The sequence below is a fragment of the Mytilus trossulus genome, chromosome 7 (assembly GCF_036588685.1).
Source record: "Mytilus trossulus isolate FHL-02 chromosome 7, PNRI_Mtr1.1.1.hap1, whole genome shotgun sequence".
NCBI lineage: Eukaryota > Metazoa > Mollusca > Bivalvia > Mytilida > Mytilidae > Mytilus > Mytilus trossulus.
The window spans coordinates 51,655,550-51,678,902 of record NC_086379.1 but is presented as its reverse complement, the minus strand read 5'-3'; the positions used below and the strand labels follow the sequence as shown (position 1 = coordinate 51,678,902).

Here is a 23,353-nt window from a genome sequence, read left to right as displayed (position 1 = left end):
AATGGTGAAGTTGAAATCATCCCTTCGTAAATTTTACGGACGCCATCACGAGTTGGTTGACCGTTACGGAATAACCGTTCCACAAATGATATCGGATATGTTCCTTACGTCGTAACTACAATTCCCTTCCCTTTCATGAATGTGACCCACCGAATTAGACTATTTACTGGATTTGTAATCACATAAACAACACGAAGGGTGCCACATGTGGAGCTGGATCTGCTTACTCTTCCGGAGCACCTGAGATCACCCCTAGTTTTTGGTGGGGCTCGTGTTGTATATTCTTTAGTTTTCTATGTTGTGTCGTGTGTACTATTGTTTTTCTGTTTGTCCTTTTCATTTTTAGCCTTGGTGTTGTCGGTTTGTTTTAGATTTATGAGTTTGACTGTCCCTTTGGTATATGTGGTCCCTCTTTTATGTTTCGTTGAAATTTAACAAATAATTTACATTAGAAGATCAAACACGTTTATATATAAATTTAATAAACAGTAGCAAATAATGCTCATATGATCTTTGCATGACTGACAAATCATGTCTTAGGAAATGAAATTTATTTGAATCACATAAATTATGACTATTCATACTTTTGTATTTCTTCATTTCTAATCATAATGCAATTGAACCGTCGTTGCATTTGAACTGTTCGATATGTTATTTTGGGTTGACGGCGCGAGTATTAAGACTTGACCAGATAAAAGAAAAGTTCAAGGGCAATTTAAAGTTATTGTACTATCAAAACTCTGAGAAAAATAAACTCATCATAGATACCAGGACTAAATTTTGTATATACGCCTGACGCGCGTTTCGTCTATCAGTGACGCTTACATCCAAAACAGTTAAAAAGGCAAAATAAAATACGAATTTGAAGAGCATTGAGGACCAAAATTTCCCAAAGTTTTGCCAAATACAGGTGAGGTCGAAAAGCCTTAGTGACATTTTAGATTATAAATTACAAAAGTCATCAAATGCAGATGTTTAAAATTGTTTTGTTATAAATGTTACTTTTTATATTTCACAGAAAAATCAAACACGTGTTATATTTCAGTTTTAACTTTTTTTTGGCCCAGAACAGATGGAAGCGACTGTTGTTTGGTCAACTGGAATTCTGTATTCATCACAAATTTTCATATAACATAATTCAAATTATATAGTTTGCTGACGCAGTAAGTTGTCGCTACATGTCTTTCAATGAAATTAAAACTTATTGAGCAAAATTACAATGAAACATTGACGCAAATTTCAACTGACATGGCACCGGGACCTATATAATAAGCTTGTAAATTTGCCTTTCAAATGAGAAATGATATCTGCTGGTTTCAATCAGTATTAAAGCCTTCTGGATTATGAGAAAAGAAATTGGGAATTAGTCAAAGTGACAAGAACCCGACCTTGTGTCTTGTTAACAACTTTCTTATTAGTTAGGATACCTACGTACCTTAATCAGGAATAGGTTCATCTTGATTGCTCAACAGCTTTATTTCACGTCGGTCTTTAGCAGTCTTTTTCAGCGTCACTGATGAGACTTATGTAGACGAAACGCGCGTCTGGCGTACTAAATTATAATCCTGGTACCTTTGATAACTATTTGCCCACAAATATTTACTCTTACGTGGATAAATTAAGGCTATACCGCTCTGGAACAGCCTGTTAAAGTACTCTGAGACAAGTAGAATGGTAGTCGTACACACGTGTATGCAAAAACCCCTTTTAATGACGCATTTCTGTCAAAGATATGTGGCTTGTACAGGCACAGTATTTTAGCGGCACATTAATCTTAATTATCTGGATAACACACTACTAGTATCATTTTATGTACATTCTGTGTGTTTTGTGTCAACTGCAGGTAACATGTAATTTGCTTTGTTCTTGATTTACAATATGACAAAATTAAAACTGAGTGCTTTACATCATACTAGAGAAAAAAAATATCACCAAGCTTTCACACAGTGTGCCGTGCACACTTCTCGGATAATTAATTATAATTTTTGCGTCAGTAAGTTTACGTTCATCGCTTTTTTATCCGATGACGCCAAGGCAATTTTGTGTTACATAACATGTTGCCCTTAACCACAAAAATTTGCATAATAAAAATAATTAAAAACCAATTGTTCAGAAAACAATTGAAGGTCTTTCCACCAATAACAATGTATTTTAATATGAAAGTTGTAAAATTAAGTTTAAAATGTCATTTCACTCGTCAAATGATAGCTTATTGTACACTGATTCCAAAAATATATGGTTTTATACAAATTGTTTTGAATAAGGGAGACAATTTGTTACTTCCGGTTTGAAAAATGTTACTTTCGATAATATTTGAATATTTATTTGACACTGATTCCAAAAATATCTGGCTCTATATACTTTTATATTAATAAAGTACAAAACATTGCTACTTCCGGTTTACTCAAAGTCACTTCCGGTTGTTTATTTGAAAGTTAAATGGTTTGATACCTATTGCCAAAAGTTTCATGGCTTTATCATGTATACATATGAGGTAAAAGCCAAGGTCAAAATCTAAAACATCAAATTGAGCTATGACCTTAAAATCGATTTCAAGATCACAAACCAAGGACCTCAAATCAAAATACTATAGGTCTTATTTATATTTGATTAATGAGTTATATCACCATTCGCATATTTTTTAAAACAAAAGGGAGAAAACTCCCTTTTACGATCAACGTACCCTTGCGAAAAAAAATTACGCGTGTTTAAGACATGTCGCAACTAACAATTTAGTAAAAATAATTTTTTGATATCATACACAGTTTTTGGAAATAAGTAAAAATAAGCCAACATCAAAAATTGAATACGACCTTGACCTTTGACCTTGACCTAATTTTCATTTTTTTGGACCAAGGACCTCAAATCAAGCGACCCTAGGTCTCTATCACTTATGGTTTACAAGATAGAAATGCATATCACTTATATCAAATGCATACGGGGAAATAAAAGAGGGACGAAAGATATCAAAGGGACTGTCAAACTCGTAAATCTAAAACAAACTGACAACGCCATGGCTAAAAATGAAAAAAGACAAACAGAGAAACAATAGTACACAAGGCACAACATAGAAAACTAAAGAATAAACAACACGAACCCCACCAAAAACTAGGGGTGATCTCAGGTGCTCCGGAAGGGTAAGCAGATCCTGCTCCACATGCGGCACCCGTCGTGTAGCTTATGTGATAACAAATCCGGCAAATAGTCTAATTCGGTAGGTCAAATTCATGAAAGGGAAGGGAATTGTAGTTACGACGTAAGGAACATATCCGATATCATTTGTGAAACGGTTATTCCATAACGGTCAACCAACTCGTGATGGCGTCCGTAAAATTTAGGAAGGGATGATTGCAACTTCACCATTTGGAACTCTTGGTTTAATAGCTTCCTTGTGAGCAGTAACCCTCTATCAAGAAAATCATGATAGGAAATGCAAGCACTGGAATATCGTATCAATTGGGAGATATATACCCCGTATGCAGGTGCTGCTGGAATGTTGCTACTTAGAAATGGAAAGTTCACAATTGGAAAGCTGAAATCATCTCTTTTGTCGTAAAGTTTTGTCTTCAACCGACCCTCATCGTCAGTTTCTAGATGTAAAAAAAAGATATGAAGCCGACTTAACTGTATCTGTAGTATCCTTTATCCCCAATTCGATGGGATAGATGCGATCCAGATAGTCACCAAATTTTGTATTGTTTAGTGAAAGAACGTCATCTATATAGCGGAAAGTAGAGTTAAAGGATATTGCTAACTTCTTATCTTTCTTCCTAAGAAGTTCCTGCATGAAGTAAGCCTCATAATAATAAAGAAACAAGTCAGCAAGTAGAGGGGTACAGTTTGTTCCCATTGGGATGCCGACAGTCTGTTGAAAAACACGTCCTCCGAACGTAACAAATATGCAGTCAATCAAAAAATCAAGCATCTTGATAATATCGGATTTAGAGAATTTTTTGTTTGAATCAGAGTGATTCTTTACAAAGTAGGATTTATCCCTCCCTAAGACAAGATACTTGTATCGACGTTGGCCATTCTTTTTTTATGAAGCAAAGTAATACCAACTCTTTTAATTTGTCTTTTAGTTTGGAATGTGGAATACTTGTGTAAAGAGTAGAACTGTCAATTGTTTTAATACTGTTACAAGATGAAAGAGAGTTAGATTGTATGTACTCTAAAAGATCTTCAGAATTTTTAAGTATCCACATCTGATTCACGCCACCTCTAGAACAGGCAGTTTCACAATAACTTTGAAGCCTGTCTTTGATTGCTGATAAACTTGATGTTAATAATTTAGAAAGGTGTTTCGTGGAGCACTTGGAAGACCCAGCAATATACCGTTGTTTGTAAGGACACTTATGTAGTTTAGGTATCCAATACAGTGATGGAAGATCCAGTTCTTCATCTTTGGTTGAAATACCAAAGGAACAAAGAACAGACCTATGATTATCCAGGATTTCCTCTTTGGTAAGTGTCGTGAGGGTATATGTTGAGTTACCAAGTGAATTGTCTATACCTAATTCGTATATCAAGCAATTAATGTAATGACTTTTACAGACAAAAACGATGTTATTTGGGGCTTTGTCTGCGGGGACAACAACATATTTATCATGGAGGTCGGATAACTCTCATATATAGCGTTCTCAAATAACTCTCATATAGAGCGTTCACATTGCTTCGGTCAAAATAGGTCAAATCATGCGAAGGATATAACGAGCAGTTTCATAAAATAAATTTGTCGTAATCTTTTACGGTTGCAAAGGAGTAGTGGACACAAGGGAAACAGTGTTTGGGGGATAACTCCTACAAAGAAAAGTATTCGGTTAAGCAGGGTAAATTTGAAAAGTGCATAAATTGTTCGATATCATATACCAAATATCTAAGCGACATATTTCGAAACAAGTATTTATCACAAGAACAAAATTAGGCAGAAACAAACCAATAGGTCTTTCCACAGAAAGAAAAAGACCTAATTATTTCATCTTGTTTTATATTTTTTCAGTACTTCATAAATGTTTGGCCCATTATCTTCATAACAAAATCGGTGGTGTTTGGGCGGCTGGGGGTTGATTTGAATCTTTGCACTGTTATACTGCTACTAAGTAATTATTACAACTTCCTGAATACACTTAATATTGAAAATTAACACGTGCACCAAGTTCATAAGATGGTTAAGAAAACATTGCCGTATCTACTACAGACATCATAAATCTAGTAAAAAAAGTGTATCGTCCACCAAAATAAACAATGGATTTTGAAAGAGGCTGAGTCGGCCAGAACATGAAACATTAATATAAACTTCAATTTAAAATTTCTAATGATGGACAGACGAACTATAAAGAAAAGACGAATGGTGCACAAGTTGTTCATCCATTGAGTTTGGAAATAAAAAGATCGATTCTCATTCAATAACATGTTGCATATTGATATATTGTTCATGTCAAATCGGTAAACAGAAATTTCATATAGTTCTATACTTTCATGATCATATGCATTTTCGTAGATAATTTTTGGAAAAGTTATTCCATATGGTTTCGTCTGCAACCGTACACATATAAGTAGCTTTTATAAATTGCTCGTTTCACAAGGTTGGTCTAACTGTATAACTAATTTTCATTATTTATTTTAAATGCTTCATTCATTTGTGCTGTAACATGTCCTCGGATAAATCCTGTATCTCTTGAATCTAGAACTGAGTATGCATTCTGTGTAAAATCCTCTATCCTGTTGTCAACAGATATATTCGGAGTATCTCTTTGAGTTTTTTCACTACAACCGCGTTTGCAGTTATCTAATTCGCTTCTTTTGTACCCAGGTTCTACTGGATTGAGTGTGTAATATGGAATGAAAGTACTGTGATACTTCTGGTTGAGATCATCACCGAAAAATACTTTCTCCAGTTCATTGTCTAAAGATTTACTTCTGTAAAATCTAGTTTCTTTTGGATCAAGTACGGCATATGCATTACCTGTACTTCCTCTTAGAGTTGAATCTCCTACATTGACACTTTTATCTAATTCACTGTTACTGTTGTAAAAATTACTTTTGTTAAATCCAGTTTCTTTTGGATCAAGTACACCATATGTATTACATGAACTCCCCCTTTGAGTTGGAGCTTGTCCATTAACATTTTGCTCTAATTGATTTATACTTTTATCAAAATTACTTCTATAAAATCCAGTTTCTTTAGGATCAAGAATTCCATATGCATTACATGTACATTTCATTTGAGTTGTATATTCGCTATGGATAATTTTATCTAATGTACTGGTACTATCATTAGATTTTCTTCTTCTGAATCCAATTTCATCTGGATCAATTGTGTCATATGGATTATCTATCGTGACCTCACAAATGATATTTGCACCAGGCAATAGACCATCGATTCTATTGATTCTGTTAAATCGACTGTTGTTGAAAACAGATTCAGATGGATGAAACAACTGATTACACAGACTGCTCTCATCAAATTTAGAATAATTTGATGCTTCTACGGACTCATAATGGTTAACGTCATTATTACCATTCGTTGACTGCTTTGAGCGATGATCATTTATTATCTCGTCGTCGGTTAAATCTTGTTCTTCTGTTACCATGGTTTGTGCATATTCGAAGAACTCCGTATGATTTAACTGAAGACTCTCGTATCCGGGAGATGATGGATTATTAGATGATAACATGACCAATAAAGCTTTGTCTTGGATCTCCGAACCATTTCTAGCAGTTGTATACGGTCTCCCATTCTTTTTTCTGTTTTTACTACAGGACACCAATAGATATAGTAAATACATGGGATACAATATGTTATACTGTAAATTCAGAAATTATTGCGAACGTTTATTATTGCAATTTGTACAGAATTGGCATAAATGTGTCAAAATAATTATTTCGATTAGGAGGGACAGTTATGTGAAAAGTCGATGAAATTTTGCATGCAACATTTATAAGCAGCAGCATTTCCCATTTCCATGAAGGTTCTTATGGCTTCAGTCAGATTTCATTTACTTTGAATATTTTGCTTACTTTACATGTTTAAATGTTGAATTGTAATATCAAAATTAAAGAAAGGAGACATATTTCTCAACAACTTACTAGGATTGGATTATTGATGTATAATTCTAAATCATTTACTTTTTAGTTCGATTCTTTCTTATTATGAATCAACTGCATATGCCCTTATCGGTAGATTGTCATAGTTACGTCTTAACATGTTTGGCATTAGGTGTTTGGAATTGCAAATGGTTATTCGTGATTTTTCTTTATATATAGATGTGTGAATTTGCAATGTTCGACGAGTAAGCGTGTTATAATAGATCTGAATCTGATGCAAATTTCTTCTTAGCATTTCAAAAATAAATTGAAAAATAACATTCCATAAATTTCGTGCTACCGAATAACTTTTGGGGATTTAATTTTAGAAGGGGGAACGCTTAAATTCAATCATTTGTAAACGCGCTGAGGTAACTTTTTATTAAAAATGGTAAAATTCAAAACTTTTACGGACGCCAGTCGACTGTTATGGAATACCTGTTTTTTTTACAGGATATAAAGTGATGCTCAGGCTGCTGTTCTTTTTAGAGTGTTCTTTTGTATGTCTTTACGTCTTTTGTTTTGCATTGTCAGTTTATTTTCGAATTTCATTGACTACTAGAACTCAAAATTAATAGACCATGACTATGGAGTTGAAAACAAAATCTCCATAGAAATAAAACTGATGTCATCATGCCCTTCACCATGCAAATATTACAAATCATTTCACTCAATATGGCGGCCTCAATCTCAAGTGAAATAAGATTCACCAATGCTTAAACATCTGCATACCAAAGGAGTAGGTCCGGTAAGGACCGATTTTGGCCTCAAATTTCAGGTTCATCTGACGAATGATTTTGACCACTTTTTAAAAACTTAAGTGTCTATTTCATTTGAATCAATTAGTTTATGTGAAAGATGTTAACTGATCTAGTCATAAAAAATGCACCGATTCAAGCTTAAATATGTAAAATCTATCAAAAATGCAGATGGTTTTTGTCAAAAATGAAAGTGGCCGCATCCGTGTTCATCCTCAACTTTTATATATGTTATGTATTATCATAAAATACAACTTACATTTCAATATCAAGGATGAACACGGATGCGGCCAATTTCGTTTTACAAGAAAACCGTGTAAAATTTAACTAAAATGATAGAATTGTGAAGATTTCAGTAACTTAGCATGACTTAATGGTGCTGGTACCGGATATATGTGCATTGTTTTGACAAAAACAGCCCATATTTATGTACAAGAAGCATTTTACTGTCCAATAAATAACTAAAAGTTTACATTTTAACAATTTTGTAAAACTGCTATATTTTGGGACCAAAAAGGGGTCTTCCTGGACCTACTCCTTTATTTGAACTGCTTCCAGTGGTCACACATAAACTAACCTAATCACACAAGAATTCATTTTTGAATCTGATACAAAAAACAGCACATCTGAATTTTCGCGAAGTGGTATCAACCATGTGGATTCTTAAAAATTATAATAAAAACCCTTCTGGACACTTTTAAATCTCAGTCTACTTCTAAAATTAATTCTAACACAACCTTTTGATATTTTTTTAACCCTGTATACCACCATTCCCAATGTGAAATTTTGATGGTTTTAAATAAATATTGAACGACAGTTTTTTTTGTGACGTTTACATTTTCTGACGTCATACTTGGAAAGAAATGAATGTGTTTTTTAATTTGATAGATCCTTATGTGCCTATTTGTAGATTATGTTTGTAAATTGAGATTGTAAATGGTGAATTTTTCGAAAAACTAAGGATTTTCTTATTCCAGACATAGATTACCTTAGCCGTATTTGGCACAACTTTTTGGAATTTTGGATCCTCAATGCTCTTCAACTTTGTACTTGCTTGGCTTTATAAAAAGATTGATGAGTCTTATGTAGACGAAACGCGCGTCTGGCGTACTAAATTATAATTCTGGTACCTTTGATAACTAATAACTACTGTACCCATATTTTGACTTTTGTTTATTATGTCTGTTTTGTTCACGCATTGTTGTAAAAATAACAGAATTTGAGGCGACTGTCATTTAAATGAGAGGTTTAGCGCCATAAAACTAGGTTCAATACACCATTTTCTACATTTGAAAATGCCTGTACTTAGTCAGGAATATTACTGTTGTTGTCCATTCGTTTGATGTGTTATGTCATTTGATTTAGGACTTTTCTTCGGAGGTCAGTATTTTTTTGATTTTACTTGTTGCTTATCCGATTTTGTCGAGGGGACAAGAAATCTGTCACAGCTGTCCGAGTTTTTCAAATTTTTGTTTACCTCCTTATTGTATAACCAATGTTATTTTAAATGATCGGGCGGAGCTTACGTTTTATTTCATCAGGACAGTATTTTTGAAAATGTGTGTGATAAGGAAGATTGTCGTTATAATTATTACTGATTTCTTATCACTTATTACTGTCTTCAAACGAATGTTTACGAAAGAATGACTGGACACTTCATTGATGAGTTCATCCCAAAATGCCTATCTATAAATGCAATTGAGAATGGAAATGGGGAATGTGTCAATGAGACAACAAACCTGACCATACAACAGACAACAGCAGAAGGTCATCAATAAGTCTCCAATGCAGCGAGAAATTCCCGCACCCGGAGGCGTACTTCAACTAGCCCTAAACAAATATATATACTAGTGAAGTGATTTTGAAGGCCATACTAAACTCGAAATTATACACGAGAAACTAAAATTGAAAATAATACAAGACTAAAATGGACTGGTTTATGATAAACGAACCAGTAAAACCCCACATAGTCTAATGAAATAAGTCAAGTAATACATTTATACACTTATGTATAATACAATGGTGACTTATTACTGAGCGTGCAATAATCTTACTTTTTGAACAAACACAAGGTCAGAAATATAATGAGGATAACAGCTCCAATCACTCCACCGACAATTCCTGAAAAAAAAATCACTTCTTCCTGAAACTGTAAGATATATATATATGATTTACAAAATCCACAGTTTATCATTATATTCTTATAGATGCCATTCAATGTATAAACTTTTATGCATCTCCTTATTTTAGAGGAAAAAAAGTTTTTTTTTATCGTCCCTATTGGCTCACAAAAACAGTACTTTTTAATTTAGTATAGTCAATACCCAATTGAAATGTAAGAAAGCGTCTTTAATCATAAAAGAAGATCAGTTAAAAATTTATGTTCCAGTTGATTTCATGCAAGTAATTATGTTCAAACGTCTTTACAAAAGTATAGTTTTGTTTTTATATGAACTCTTACTTGCGTTTACTGAGTGAAAAGGTCCAACAGAAACACTTTTTGTTGCATCGCTGTTATATGAACCCGTAATTCCGTTTATTGAGTGTATTGATCCTTCAGGGTGGCTAGAATCTCCTACAAAAGAACAAGTCAGAGAAGATGTGTTGAATCACTGATTTCTTATACAAGTAGGATATGGTTATAAAAGTTTTACAAAATTCGTATGCAAAAAGATTTGCCGTTCTTAGCATACATTTGTATCGAAAGTCCGGAAAATTAAGACAAAGTGAATTACTTACAGGACATGAGAAACAAAAACGGGGAAAGAAAAGAAAAGAAATTGAAATTACAAAGTTATCAAGTAAATTTTAGTAGGTGTTAATTTCTGAGTCATTAGGGTTCTTATGGAGAGTTGTCTCATTGGTAATGACACCACATATTCTTCTTATTATGTTGTTATACAGTAGTTTTCGTTTATTGATGTGGTTCATAAGTGTTTTTGTTATATAGATAAGACAATTAGTTTTCCTGTTTGAATGGATTTACACTAGAAATATTTAAAGCTCTTTATAGCTTGCTATTCGGTGTTGGCCAGGGCTTCGTGTAAAATGCCGTACCTTGACGACCTATAGTGGAATACTTTTACATATTGTGACTTGGGTGGAGAGTTGTCTCATTGGCACTCATACCACATATTCATATAGTATATCTATTGATTCTATTTTGGAGGGAGGAGGTTTTTTTCCAGTTCAACGACGAAAAACTGTAACTCACCTAAACAAGAATAAGAAATCTTCATATACTTTTTCAAGTAAAACGAATTTTCAGTAATATCTCGAGTGTTTGAAAAAGCAGCATCAGTAAGATCATCACAATATTCGGACTTCTCAAGTGATTTTATTTTGATGTCTTTCATTTCTGAACCGTAGTGACAACTATGCAAATTCATCTGCGTGATATAAGTTGAATCTATTTGCTGTTTATTTGGAAAAAACATGTTGAGTAAAAAGCCATTTGGAATGTTGCAACTTACAATGTTACATGTATGATATACATTTTACATCAAATTATAGTATTTCATTTATTCACATAAAATCATGGGTCTGAAAAGAGTGTCATTTTAACAAAGAGCGTTTCTCATAAATCAAAACACCACAGAAATGCACTTTTGAAGCTTTAATGTATTATTTCATTTTGTCAAACAAAAATTCTACTTTCCCTTTTTCTTAAAACGTTCAGTGTAATTAATTTTCCGTCACGATGGGTTTGCTTAAGTTTTGTCTATCTATAACAAAAATTGAAGTAAAATTCAAAACGGAAAAACCCTCAACAAATGGCAAGTTCTAAAGCTTAAACAAATCAAACGAATGAAAAACTACTGTCATATTCCTGAATTGGTACATGCATTTCCTTGATAAAAAAAAGTTAGCTTAATCTCATTGTTTGACAGTATATTAACGAATACTACAAATATACTGAACATCCAATGATATAATTTCCAATGAAAATATATGATAATTTATCCAATCATGGACAAATAAAGGCGAAATAACAAACTTATAGAAAAAATACCTGTTTTAACCAAGTAAACTGATGCTCTGTTTTTGGATCCACACATTTCATTTTCATTTGACATGCATGGAGTTTTACATTTGTTTTCTTTCTGTTTCCTTTGTTTTAGCGTACTCAGACCTATGATACCACCGCAAACACAATGAGAGCCATCCTACAACAGATATGCACAGAATGTAATAATAATAACAACAATAATAATAAAACAAAAATACAATACAGATAATCCAACCCATGGCCTTCTATATTTGTATGATTTATTTACATACAAACACAAAGATAAACAAAGCCTATTGCAACACATGTGTACAAAATAACTTATTAGTATACAGTACAGACAGACCAATACCACTGACATGAAAGTATGACTAAATTAAAGTAATACCATTTTAACTACAAACGTCTCTTCTTGTATCTTTACAGTTACAGAGAAGGTTATGACGTTGCTAACGTAATTTGTTATTTTCGCGACGTCAAACTGTGACATATCGGGAAAAGATGCATTTTTCGTCTGATTTTTATCATTCAAACTGATTTAATTTGAAAACGAATTAATGGACCCCTATTTTTCAAAACGGCATTTTGTTTCATTTTGCAGGGAGATTATGTGACCCAAATTTTATAAAACTGTAAATAGAGGATTTTTTCTAATTTTGATAAACATGCAGTCAAAATTGACGTTTTTTCCTCAATACATGAACATTTGATAAATATGAGTTATTTCTGAATAAAAAATTGCATATTTATTAGGATATTTATAAAATACAGAAATTACCGATTATTTAACAAAAAACAATTTGTGTTTATCTTTTATAACAAAAAAGTTATGTCTTTCTTTCGAAAAAGAAATTACGGCCACAAATCTGAATTTTGAGAAAATATACAAAATTTCGACCTCATGTTACTCAAAAAGTAGCACATGAAGGTATATTTTTTATAACATATTTGATTTAATCAGGTGAAAAATAGCCTATATACAAATTATCACGAACTTGTAAATACAGGACCAAAACTGTATCGTATGCCCTTAAGAGATGAGATTGACAGTTTGCTTAAAATACTATTAACACTTTCTTTCAAATTTAAAGGCAAATAATTCCACAATAACGTTTCAGTTTTCTTAAAAGTTCTTTTATTATAATTAGTTTCATATGGTTGAACAAAATATTATTTTGGGTAGATGATCTTTATGCATATTTGTTTACAGTTGAACAGCTTGAAAATAGTTCAGATTCAGGTTCTAGAGTATTTATTCATTTAAATGTCATCAACGCCATAAAATATGTAATGCTATTATAAATGGTAAATAGAGGCAACAGTAGTTTACCGCTGTTTTAAAGTCATAAATCACAAATCTGGATTACAAACTAAAATCAGGTGAAACACATCAACTATAAGAGGAAAACAAAGAAACCACAGAAAAACTAAAGTGCAACAAAAACAAATGACAGTGTAACATGCACAGAAACGAAGTATATGATATCAACTACCGTTTTCCAGACTTCGTACAGGACTTTTAAAGACAAATGGTGGGTTGAACGTGGTTTTGTGGCTTGACAAACCATGAACTTTTATGAAAATGTTATATAAAACACTAAAAGGACAGCATTACATGACAGGACTGCAGTTAAAATAAATGCAAGAACATTCAGGACAGAGAAATATACAAATAAACAATACACTAATAGATTTCGACATGCTAATAGTTATCAAAGGTACCAGACCCATAATTTAATACGCTAGACTCATCAGTGACGCTCAAATCAAAATGTCAGAAAGCTAAACAAGTATAAAGAGCATTGATGACCTTAAATATCAAAAAGTTGTGCCAAATACGGCTAATGTTATCTATGCCTGGGACAAGAAAATCCTTAGTATTTAGATCTATTCATTCTTCTGCAAACAGTAAGTTTATAAAACATTAGACCATATAATTGATATTCATTTCAACACCGAAGTGCTGACTAACAGTAGAATAAAAACGAACACGTAAAACAACCTAGGGCAGCACATACAAACAGCACAACTGAACCACGCATTGAGTATCACACGACTAGATCGACGCAACAAAAGTAACGTCACAGATAAATTTCTAAAAATTTGATATTCAAGATAAAGTTTGAAATGATCGTATTTGTTGTATTTTATAACAATTACAAAATTAAATATTGAATTCTGTCAATAATTAGATAAATATTTGTAGTATCTAGCCATGACGGAATTTCTTCTCAATCAAACAGTAAAACAAATAAAACGTAAACGTTTAGTTGCTTTGAACTAAAATCTTACAAATGATCTGGGTGATTAATTATCTAAACTTTTACTTAAGAAAAAAAAAAGAACTAGATTTGTAATTGCTAGCAATAACGGATGACACCCTATTCCTCTCATTGCCAGTAAAACGACAACGATTGTAAACATTCAAAAGTGGAAAGTCGCATCTAGACATTTTAGTTATCATAACTGTGAATTTTCAGACAGTTTGGAGCATTTTGGAAAAAAATAACATTTTTGCCGTTTCCATGGTAACTACAGCCATTTTGAAAATTAAAAAATCAGGCTTCAACTCTGCGTATGCTACTAAACATTTCTATTAAGTTTCATCAAGTTTGGTGTTTTTTAGTTTCCATGGTTACGGTAGCCATTTTCAAAATTCCAAAGACATGTAGGTACCACTTCAACTATGTTGTATACCAATTAAGTTGCATTGGTTTAAACCTTATGTTCTTCAAGAAAATGCAGCTTTTGTATGTTTTCCCATCGGGCCAATATTAAACTTTCGCCCGGTTTCAATGACAATGGCGTCCATTTTGGAATTTCTTAATACAACATTTTTATCTAGGCATACTAGGTAACATTTCCATAAAGTTTCATCTAGTTGAATCTTAGAATGAAAGATTTGGATTTTGTTTTACATTTGTGACGTTTCCATGAAAACGGTGGAAAATTCCATGGTCAGATGCACAACTTTAGATGGTGCTTTACATTATTGCAAAGTTTCATCAACATTGGTCCATGCAATTCCGGGAACTAGCGCGGACCAAAAGGTGTGGAAGAAAAAGAAAAAAAGAAACGTAGAATAACAATATGTCCCCCCCCCCCCCCACTCCGTTGAGGGTGCCATAATGACAACTACAAACGATACACATTTAAAAATATCCGATCAAAATTACAAATACAACATTATTATGGAATACACTGTTGGATAGAAAAAGGCAACAGAAGAAAACCGCTGTTCACAAATACCGTGACACGTCTTATAGCATTGCGAATTCTCACTTCACAAATCAATCATATTCGGTAAGCTATCCTAACTCTTTATACATGTTTCGATATTGATTACGAATCATAGAAAACTAGAAGTAATGAATAATTTTGTAATTCTTGTTGAAATAATCGTCTTAAACTAAACTAAGGTTGCAAAACCTTTTGGCGAATTTGGTTTTAATTGCTCCTTAAGACCTTTTAGGTCTTGATGATTGCAAATATTGTGTATTTGATTTTTTCAGTGTGTGTAAAGTGCGGATCCTAAAATATAATTTTTACTGTATATGCCATAAATGTCTAATGTAGAATGATAAATAAACAGACGAACTTTTTTTTAATTTTTGAAGAAAATGAGGAAAATTAGTTAAAATGTATATGTTCAGAAATACATAATGCTAATAAAACAAAGTAAGAGATGCGAGCGGGTTTTTTATCGCGCCTAAAGCCATCCAGCTGTGAAATATATACCAAAATAGGTGAATATTGAGGACGTTTCACGAACAGATCGTGCAGGTGCTTTATAACTAACAGATAAGATGTTGTTGCAGTAAAAACTATTCATTTTAATACACTTATTAAAGTTGTATAACGTAGAATATGTTTTGTCATTCAGTTTCTTCATATTTAACTAAATTCCACTATGATGATTTCGTAATGCTAGTCATTTTTACTGTCGAATAATGATACTATTCTTTCATTTCACTGTGGAGCGAATCATTAGTATTGTATATGCGGTGCATTTTCACTGTATAATTATTTTTTTTTTATCTTTTACAGCTCATTTCTTTAAGCATGTAGAGGAAGACTTTAGTTGATTTGCCTGCTTTTTTTATTGGATAATCAGTATGATAACACCCAATTTAATTCAAATATTAAAAATACAGGTTAAACAATGCCTTATCATATTGTTTAAAAATGTCAATGATCTTATTTACAAAGCTTGTATAAACAATTATACAAACAACGCAAGCAAGCCAACCAAAGTTTTGCTTTACATGCATTAGGAAATTAGCTGTAAAGCCTTAATTTAGCCGACTTGCTCAAACAATAGAAAAAGTAAGAGAAAATTTTTATAAAATTTAACTTACGGAGGAAAGTTTGGTTTTAAAACACTCTAATAAATTCAACAGAAATAACATTTATTTCAAATGTATTCCATTTAGTTTCTTATAAAGCGTATAGGGATCTTTCTCCTTATTTTTTTTTATCCATTTCCATGACACTTCACCACTAATTACGTACATCTTGATAAAGATTGCACCTTTGTTTTCCCGTTTAAAAGGTTTTAGACTGGAGCCCTTTATAACTTGCTGTTCGGTGTGAGTTAAGACTCCATGTTGAAGACCGTATTTTGACGTATAATGGTCTACTTTTAAAAATTATGACTCGGATGGAGAGTTGTCTCATTGTCACATACGACATCTATATATGGCTCAAAAACGAAACGAGACGGGATAAAAAGGGATAAAAAAATACACGCTAATTTTTTAATATATTTATAATGGGCTTAATATGAGTCAAAATAGAGTAAAATAGTGGGTCGCATTTGGGTATAAGCCGGATTGCCGATTTTTTGCAAGCGTGACAGGTGAAAGTCAAATGATTGTGTAGTGAAAAACGGGAAATGAAGGCTAGCGGGACACGGATAGTTACAAAAAAATTAAAACTGCATAGTATAAGCGGGATACGGGAATCTGACAAAACAATAAGCGGAATACGGAAATCTGCCAAAACAGTAAGCGGGATCCGGGATCAGAACCCCCCAATGAGACCCCAGAATAAGATATTTTTGTATATTCATCCTATTGTTACAGTCATGCCTTCAATAACAAATGTATCCGATGCAAGCATTTTTTTTTTTATTTTTTTGGTCCTTTTTTCAATTTTGTGGGGTCCAAATTTATAGACAAAAGTCCTTTGATATAGATATTTGGAATTCGTTGACATGCTGAATCTAACCGTGTATCTAGCTTGGGGATTTTTTGCCTAGTTGCTGAAATAGCCCACATAGAGTTCCAAAGGGTCTAAAATCAACAAAAATGAATTGTAGCATGCATTTCGTGAACAATAACCCAAATGTGCATGGTTGTACCTCTGCGGTAGTATTCATTCGCGGATCTAGAATTTTTCAAAAGTAGGGGCCCACTGACTGCCTTAGAGGGCCCGCTGCTGTCACGCTCCAGTGATTCCCTATATAAGTTAAAATCAAGGAGAAACGTAATCTGAATAATACAATATGAAATTTTGAGAATCGCTTTTGTTACAAGTTTGAAAAGCTATCTATAATACTAAAATTACGAGGTCCAATTTGTCAGCCGTCATCACGTAAAAACGACCAATCAAAGAATTCAACTTTATATATAACTAATATAGTACAAAGGTGTAGATTAAAAATTACACCACTCCAGGCCCCTTTGTTTTCCACGTAATTAATATTGCCAATAATTAAGAAGTTCCGGGTCGAGTCCGATACCGATACCAATAGTATATTCACCTGTTACCTAATACCTTATCTGTACGTTCCGCATCTGACAGGCGCACCAACAAACGGTGTATTCAGGATTAATATGCTCTATACACGGGTCATTATCACAGGGTTGACACTACCTAATTGTCAAATTGTTACCTATTGTAAATCTGGACTAAAAATAAGGCGTAAAGGTACAGTTTTCAATTTGTTAGCGGGCATGACGTAAAACAGCGAATCAAAGAATTCAACTTTATTGATAACTAATATAGGACAATGCTGTTGATTAAAAAATACTCCATTCCAGGACCTTTTGTTTACCAAAAATTGATAAGTTCCAGTTCGACGGGTTCAAACAGAAAGATTTGAAAGCAGAGAAAACTGCGTATCTTATAATCGGCATGACTTTATCAGATGACAATACTAGTACTAAAATAAGGCTTGCGCTTAGTTGTATACTTTAATTCAGTCACGGACCCGCGATATCACGGGTGTGTTCTAGTATATTTGATGAAGAATGAATGAGGAGTTTGTATTTCAATTTGAAAATACATGTATCATAAATCCTAAAGTCATCAACTAATATTTTTTTTCATTTGTTGCAAGTGCATTTATCTCATTCTACAATAAAAATTCCTCGCATCTTTGAAAATTCTACAGTAATAATGACTGCACTAACAGTGATAATTCATCGCATCTATAGTTAAAATGGATCGCTTTCAATAATCGATATGTTATATTATGATGCTTTTATAACACTTATTTGAACTTTAATGCTATGTTTGTATATTATAAAGACATATCACAATGAAAATATGTTAAAACTTAACTTAAAATCCTTTAACTTGATATTTTCAAAACGTAAACAAATACAGTTTTCCCATGATCCTTTATTCTACAATAGATATACCCGCATATAACAGTAAAAATGAACTAGCTGGATTCGCACTTTATATACACTGGTTTTGGGCTGGGCTCCCCGATGAATATTATTCCAGATAATTGCTCTGTGAGTTTTCAATCCCGTAACATATCTTCATATGAAGCTGAACAGTATGCGATTGATATGGAAACAAAAGATAATATCAAAAATTAAAAGTTGAAAGATAACATAAACATTGACAAGGTTACCTCTGTAGCAAAATACTGACGAGTGACGTTTCCTTTGCTGCATTCATGATAGCAAATTTTCGCTGACATATTTGCCCGATGTAAAAATCCATGGTCGTGTACATCAAAATTACCCTCGTCTGCGAAACAACCATGATATTCAAATTCTGAAATGAGCATACAATGATTCAAATAAAAACTTCAATGATACCGTGTTCAATAATTGAAATATCGACGAAGACAGAAGCGTTACTTTGAATGTTTCATTAAGTGCACATGACTATTGGGTAGGGGATTTTCATTTGCATTAGGAATGAAATGATTAAAGTAAGCATTACATGAATCAATCTGAGTGTTGTGAAATTTTTTTCATAACTATAATATGAAATGACTTTCTTTGTTTAAAAAAAAATATAATATTAAACCCCAATCCAAAAATTGTGTGATTCTCTCTTTAAAAAAAATGCAATTTTTAATTTGATCAGTATAAAAGTAAACATATACTTTTTTTTTTATTGTTGAAGACAACATAATGGTTGACTGATATTGAAGTATCGTCATTTCGATCAAGAGTAAAACCCTGTATCTAGCCTTCGTGTAGCATCTGTATGTCTGTTTCTTTTTCAGCCATGGCGTTGTCAGTTTATTTTCGATCTATGAGTTTGACTCTCCCTCTGGTATCTTTGCTCCCTCTTTTACATTAGTATATGAAAATGTTTTGAATGTATCACTCACCACATCTGTATGTGAAACCAACTTTTCTTGGTACAGGTGACAGAAAACCAGTAAAACTGTTTACACTATTATCAATGTGACAGGTATTGTGAGAATTGCATGACAATCTTACAATCTCCCTCATGTTATTTGCATATCTGCTCAGGGTAGTATCAAGAGACAAGTCATCTTCTTTTTTTCCAAAATGTACCTCACTGATATTTATTCTAGTGCCTTCATCACATGTTAAATTCACTACTTGTTGTTCACACAGAATTTCTGTCACTACAATTGTTACAAGATCGATATGAACACGTCCACTGTGTGTTTTTGTTAGATGAATTTTATATGTATCCATTTGATGAGTTAAGCATTTTTCAACTGATTTTTTTTAGTTCGTTCTTATGTTGTATTGTAACACAACTTTTCCAGGTTAGGATGAGCGTTGGAATCCCGCTGACATATGTTTAACCCCACTACATTCTGTGTTTATACGCCTGTCCCAAATCAGGAACCTGTTATTCAGTGGATGTCGTTTGTTGATGTGTTACATATTTGTTTTTTGTTAATTTTCACATAAATGAATCTAAAGATCTGTATACTGTTTGGTGATGGTTCAAAAAGTTATTTAAGAGTTATTCAGGTTTTTGTAAAAAAAAAGGGGGGGGGGGGGGCACATGTCGCGCCGTATCACATAAAACAATTTATGATTATTGCTTAAATCTTTACACACTTTTTAGTTATATAAAGGACATATCCAACATGTTATTTCTGACGGTAATAAATTTTCCCTTTTAATTTATAGTCTATTGTTTACCTGCTTCAATCAAATATGTTATAAAAAATATACCTTCATGTGACACTTTTTGAGTAAAATGAGGTCGAAATTTCAGATTTCTCAAAATTCGGATTTGTGGACGTATGTTCCCTCTCGACAGAAATGCTTAACTTTTATGTTTTATAAAATAAACACCAGCTGTTTTTTGTTAAATTATTTTTAAGTTCTCTTTTTTTTTTTATAAATATCCTATAAATTTATGAAATATTTTGTCGATAAATAACTAAAATTTATCAAATGTTCATGAATGTAGAAAAAAACGGTCATTTTTTGGTGTATATTTATCAAATTTCAAAAAATAATGCATCATTTAAATTTGATAATAAAAATCATCTTCATACGTAATCAAACCGAAAGTAATTTAAAAAAAGAGGGATCCATGAAATTGTTTAAAAGTCATATCAGTTTGAACGATAAAAAACAGTCGAAAAATACATCTTTTCCTCTCTTGTCTCAAGTCTAAGATATCAACGCATATTTGTTCCTCCAAACAGAAATTCTTTTAGAAAATGTATTATTAACAATGCTACAATGTCTGATCCTGTAAGAAAAAAAATAACCCATACCCTTCATTCCGTCATAAGAATTTCTATGTCTAGCTACTATTTATTTTATCATAATTATTTTAATCCTTCTTGAAGGAATCCTAGTTTTTAACAACCGTTTTGCCAATGTTGTCAATTTGTTTGAAAAATATGATAAAAAGAAAGCGTGTGATAACAATTATTCACAGGACAAGATTTAAAAAAAGTCTAATAAACGTAACCTTGAGTCGAACCCTTATTCGAGGAATTACCTTTGCATATCAATACATTTTTACAGTTTTGCAATTGTTTGCTATTATCTTGAAAACTATAACTGATAGCATTGGAATGTAATTGTTAAACGATTAATAAAATTATAAAAATGACATAACTCATCAGTAGGCTCCAAATAGGATATATTGCCCTTGAATGGGGATGTATGTCCATTTTTGTGGTTTTGTGTATTTCATGATAGATTGAGCAGGATACTATCAAGGTTGAAATCATTTGTTGACTACTGATTTGTATATGCTTATAACAAAGTTACAATTACCTTAAAATGCCAGATATGTTAAAGTACTTTCGTCATTATTCGTTCAATTCATGTGTCAGTTAAAGGAATTTTTGCGGACTGCAAAAGAGTTTGGGAAAAAAGGAAATGAAAAAAACAAAATAATCTAAGACTTAGAAATAAGGCCGTTAGTTTTCTCATTTGAATTGTTTTACATTGTCTTATCGGGCCTTTTACAGCTGACTATGCGGTATGGGTTTTGCTCATTGTTGAAGGCCGTACGGAGACCTTTAATTGTTAATGTCTGTGTCATTTTGGTATTTTGTGGATAGTTGTCTCATTGGCAATCATACCATATCTTCTTCTTTTTTTATTATTATAAACTTACGGTTTGTTTCCATAATTACATATTTTGTAAATATAAAACTGATCCAAATCTGACACCAAAAACAGTCCATAGGTATCCTCATTTTGTCTATCGAGAATCAACACATTGATCACAGTTATATTACTAGACGAGGCTAACAATATATGTACAGGATAGGATATGACCACATCGTACATTTCCCTTTTCCTTGTTATTGTTTTTTTAAGTAAACAATATCAAGATACATTTTACTTGTTCTTTATAATATTGAACACCTGTGATGGTTGGGTTTGTAATGCTCAGTCTTTTTTGTCTGCTGATATTTTTTTAAATTTTGTTTTAGCTAAATCGTTGTCAGTCTTTTGTTTACTTGTGAGTTTGAGTGTGTGCATCTTTCGCCTTCTTAAAATACAATGCATATATCTGAATTATACTTTCACAAAGAATTTTTTTTAAAAACTGTTATGATTCGTTGTTATTACTAGAACACAGCCGTGATATCGCGGGTCAGTGACTGAATAAAGGTATATATAACTATGCGTAAGCCTTATTTTAGTATTGGTATTGTCATCTGATAAAGTCATGCCGATAAAAGATACACACTTTTCTCTGCTTTCAAACTCTTTCTGTGCGAACCCGTCGACCTGGAACTTTTCATTTATTGGTAATATTCAGGTCCTGGAATTAAGTATTTTGTAATCAACAGCATTGTCCAATAAAGTTCAATTCTTTGATTCGCTGTTTTACGTCATGGCCGCTAACAAATTGAAAACTGTACCTATACGCCTTATTTTAAGTCCAAACTTTTAGTATTCGCTAGTTAGTTATCTTAGAAAGTCTTTCTAATTAAAAAAACTACAATAGGGAACAATTTGACAATGATTGAATTTAGTTGTGTCGACCCTGTGAATATGATCAGTGTATATAGCAAAATCAAATACACCGTTTGGTGGTGCGCCTGTCAGATGAGGAACGTACAGATAAGGTAATGGGTAACAGGAGAATATACTATTGGTATCGGTATCTGATTCGACCCGGAACTTGTTAATTATTGTCAATATTAATTATGTGGAAAACAAAAGGGTCTGGAGTGGTGTAATTTTTAATATACACCATTGTCCTATATTAGCTATATATAAAGTTGAATTCTTTGATTTGTCGTTTTTACCCGATGCCGGCTGATAAATTGGACCTCGTAATTTTAGTATTATAGATTTGCATGGTTATTTGGCTTTATGAATATTTTGATATCAGCGTCACTGATGAGTCTTATGTAGACGAAACATGCGTCGGGCGTACTAAGTTATAATCCTGGTACCTTTGATAACTATTTACGTTATATCAAACATGGTTATATATACGTAGGACGATGTAACTTAAAGCTGTTTATATGAATGTTGACTTAGTAATTACGTCTTTTGAAAATTACAATTGATTTTGAATAAAAAATGTTCTAATTGTTTGAACTACATCATTTGTATCTTGGTAAAAGACATCCTGTAGCCAAATATATTATATGGCTAGGATATGAAAAACAAATGACAATATATTAAATTGAGGCTTTTTTGTAGTCTTTATAGACTGTATAGAAATGTCAAGGTCAGGGCATTATTTCCAGATGAATTATTTAATGCTACATATACCATAAACTTATGCAACGCGCGTTAAACGATTGATTAGCATTCCTCTAGCGTGCATC

General features: G+C 32.5%; 1 protein-coding gene across 2 annotated transcripts; it reads right to left on the bottom strand.

The window, feature by feature from the left end:
• Positions 1-5,069: 5,069 nt before the first annotated feature.
• Positions 5,070-21,814, bottom strand: LOC134725240 (uncharacterized). Of its 2 annotated transcripts, XM_063588898.1 has the most exons (7): positions 21,676-21,814; positions 19,436-19,699; positions 18,722-18,867; positions 11,857-12,010; positions 10,306-10,419; positions 9,899-9,965; positions 5,072-6,756 (listed from the first exon to the last, which is right to left on the bottom strand). In XM_063588898.1, the coding sequence occupies exons 1-7, from the start codon at positions 21,755-21,757 to the stop codon at positions 5,604-5,606; spliced, it is 1,980 nt and encodes a 659-aa protein (XP_063444968.1). In that variant the 5' UTR covers positions 21,758-21,814; the 3' UTR covers positions 5,072-5,603. The 2 variants fall into 2 exon arrangements, with proteins under 2 accessions (XP_063444969.1, XP_063444968.1); XM_063588899.1 differs by lacking the exon at positions 19,436-19,699 and having other exon boundaries at positions 5,070-6,756; positions 21,676-21,808.
• Between the last annotated feature and the right edge of the window lie 1,539 nt (positions 21,815-23,353).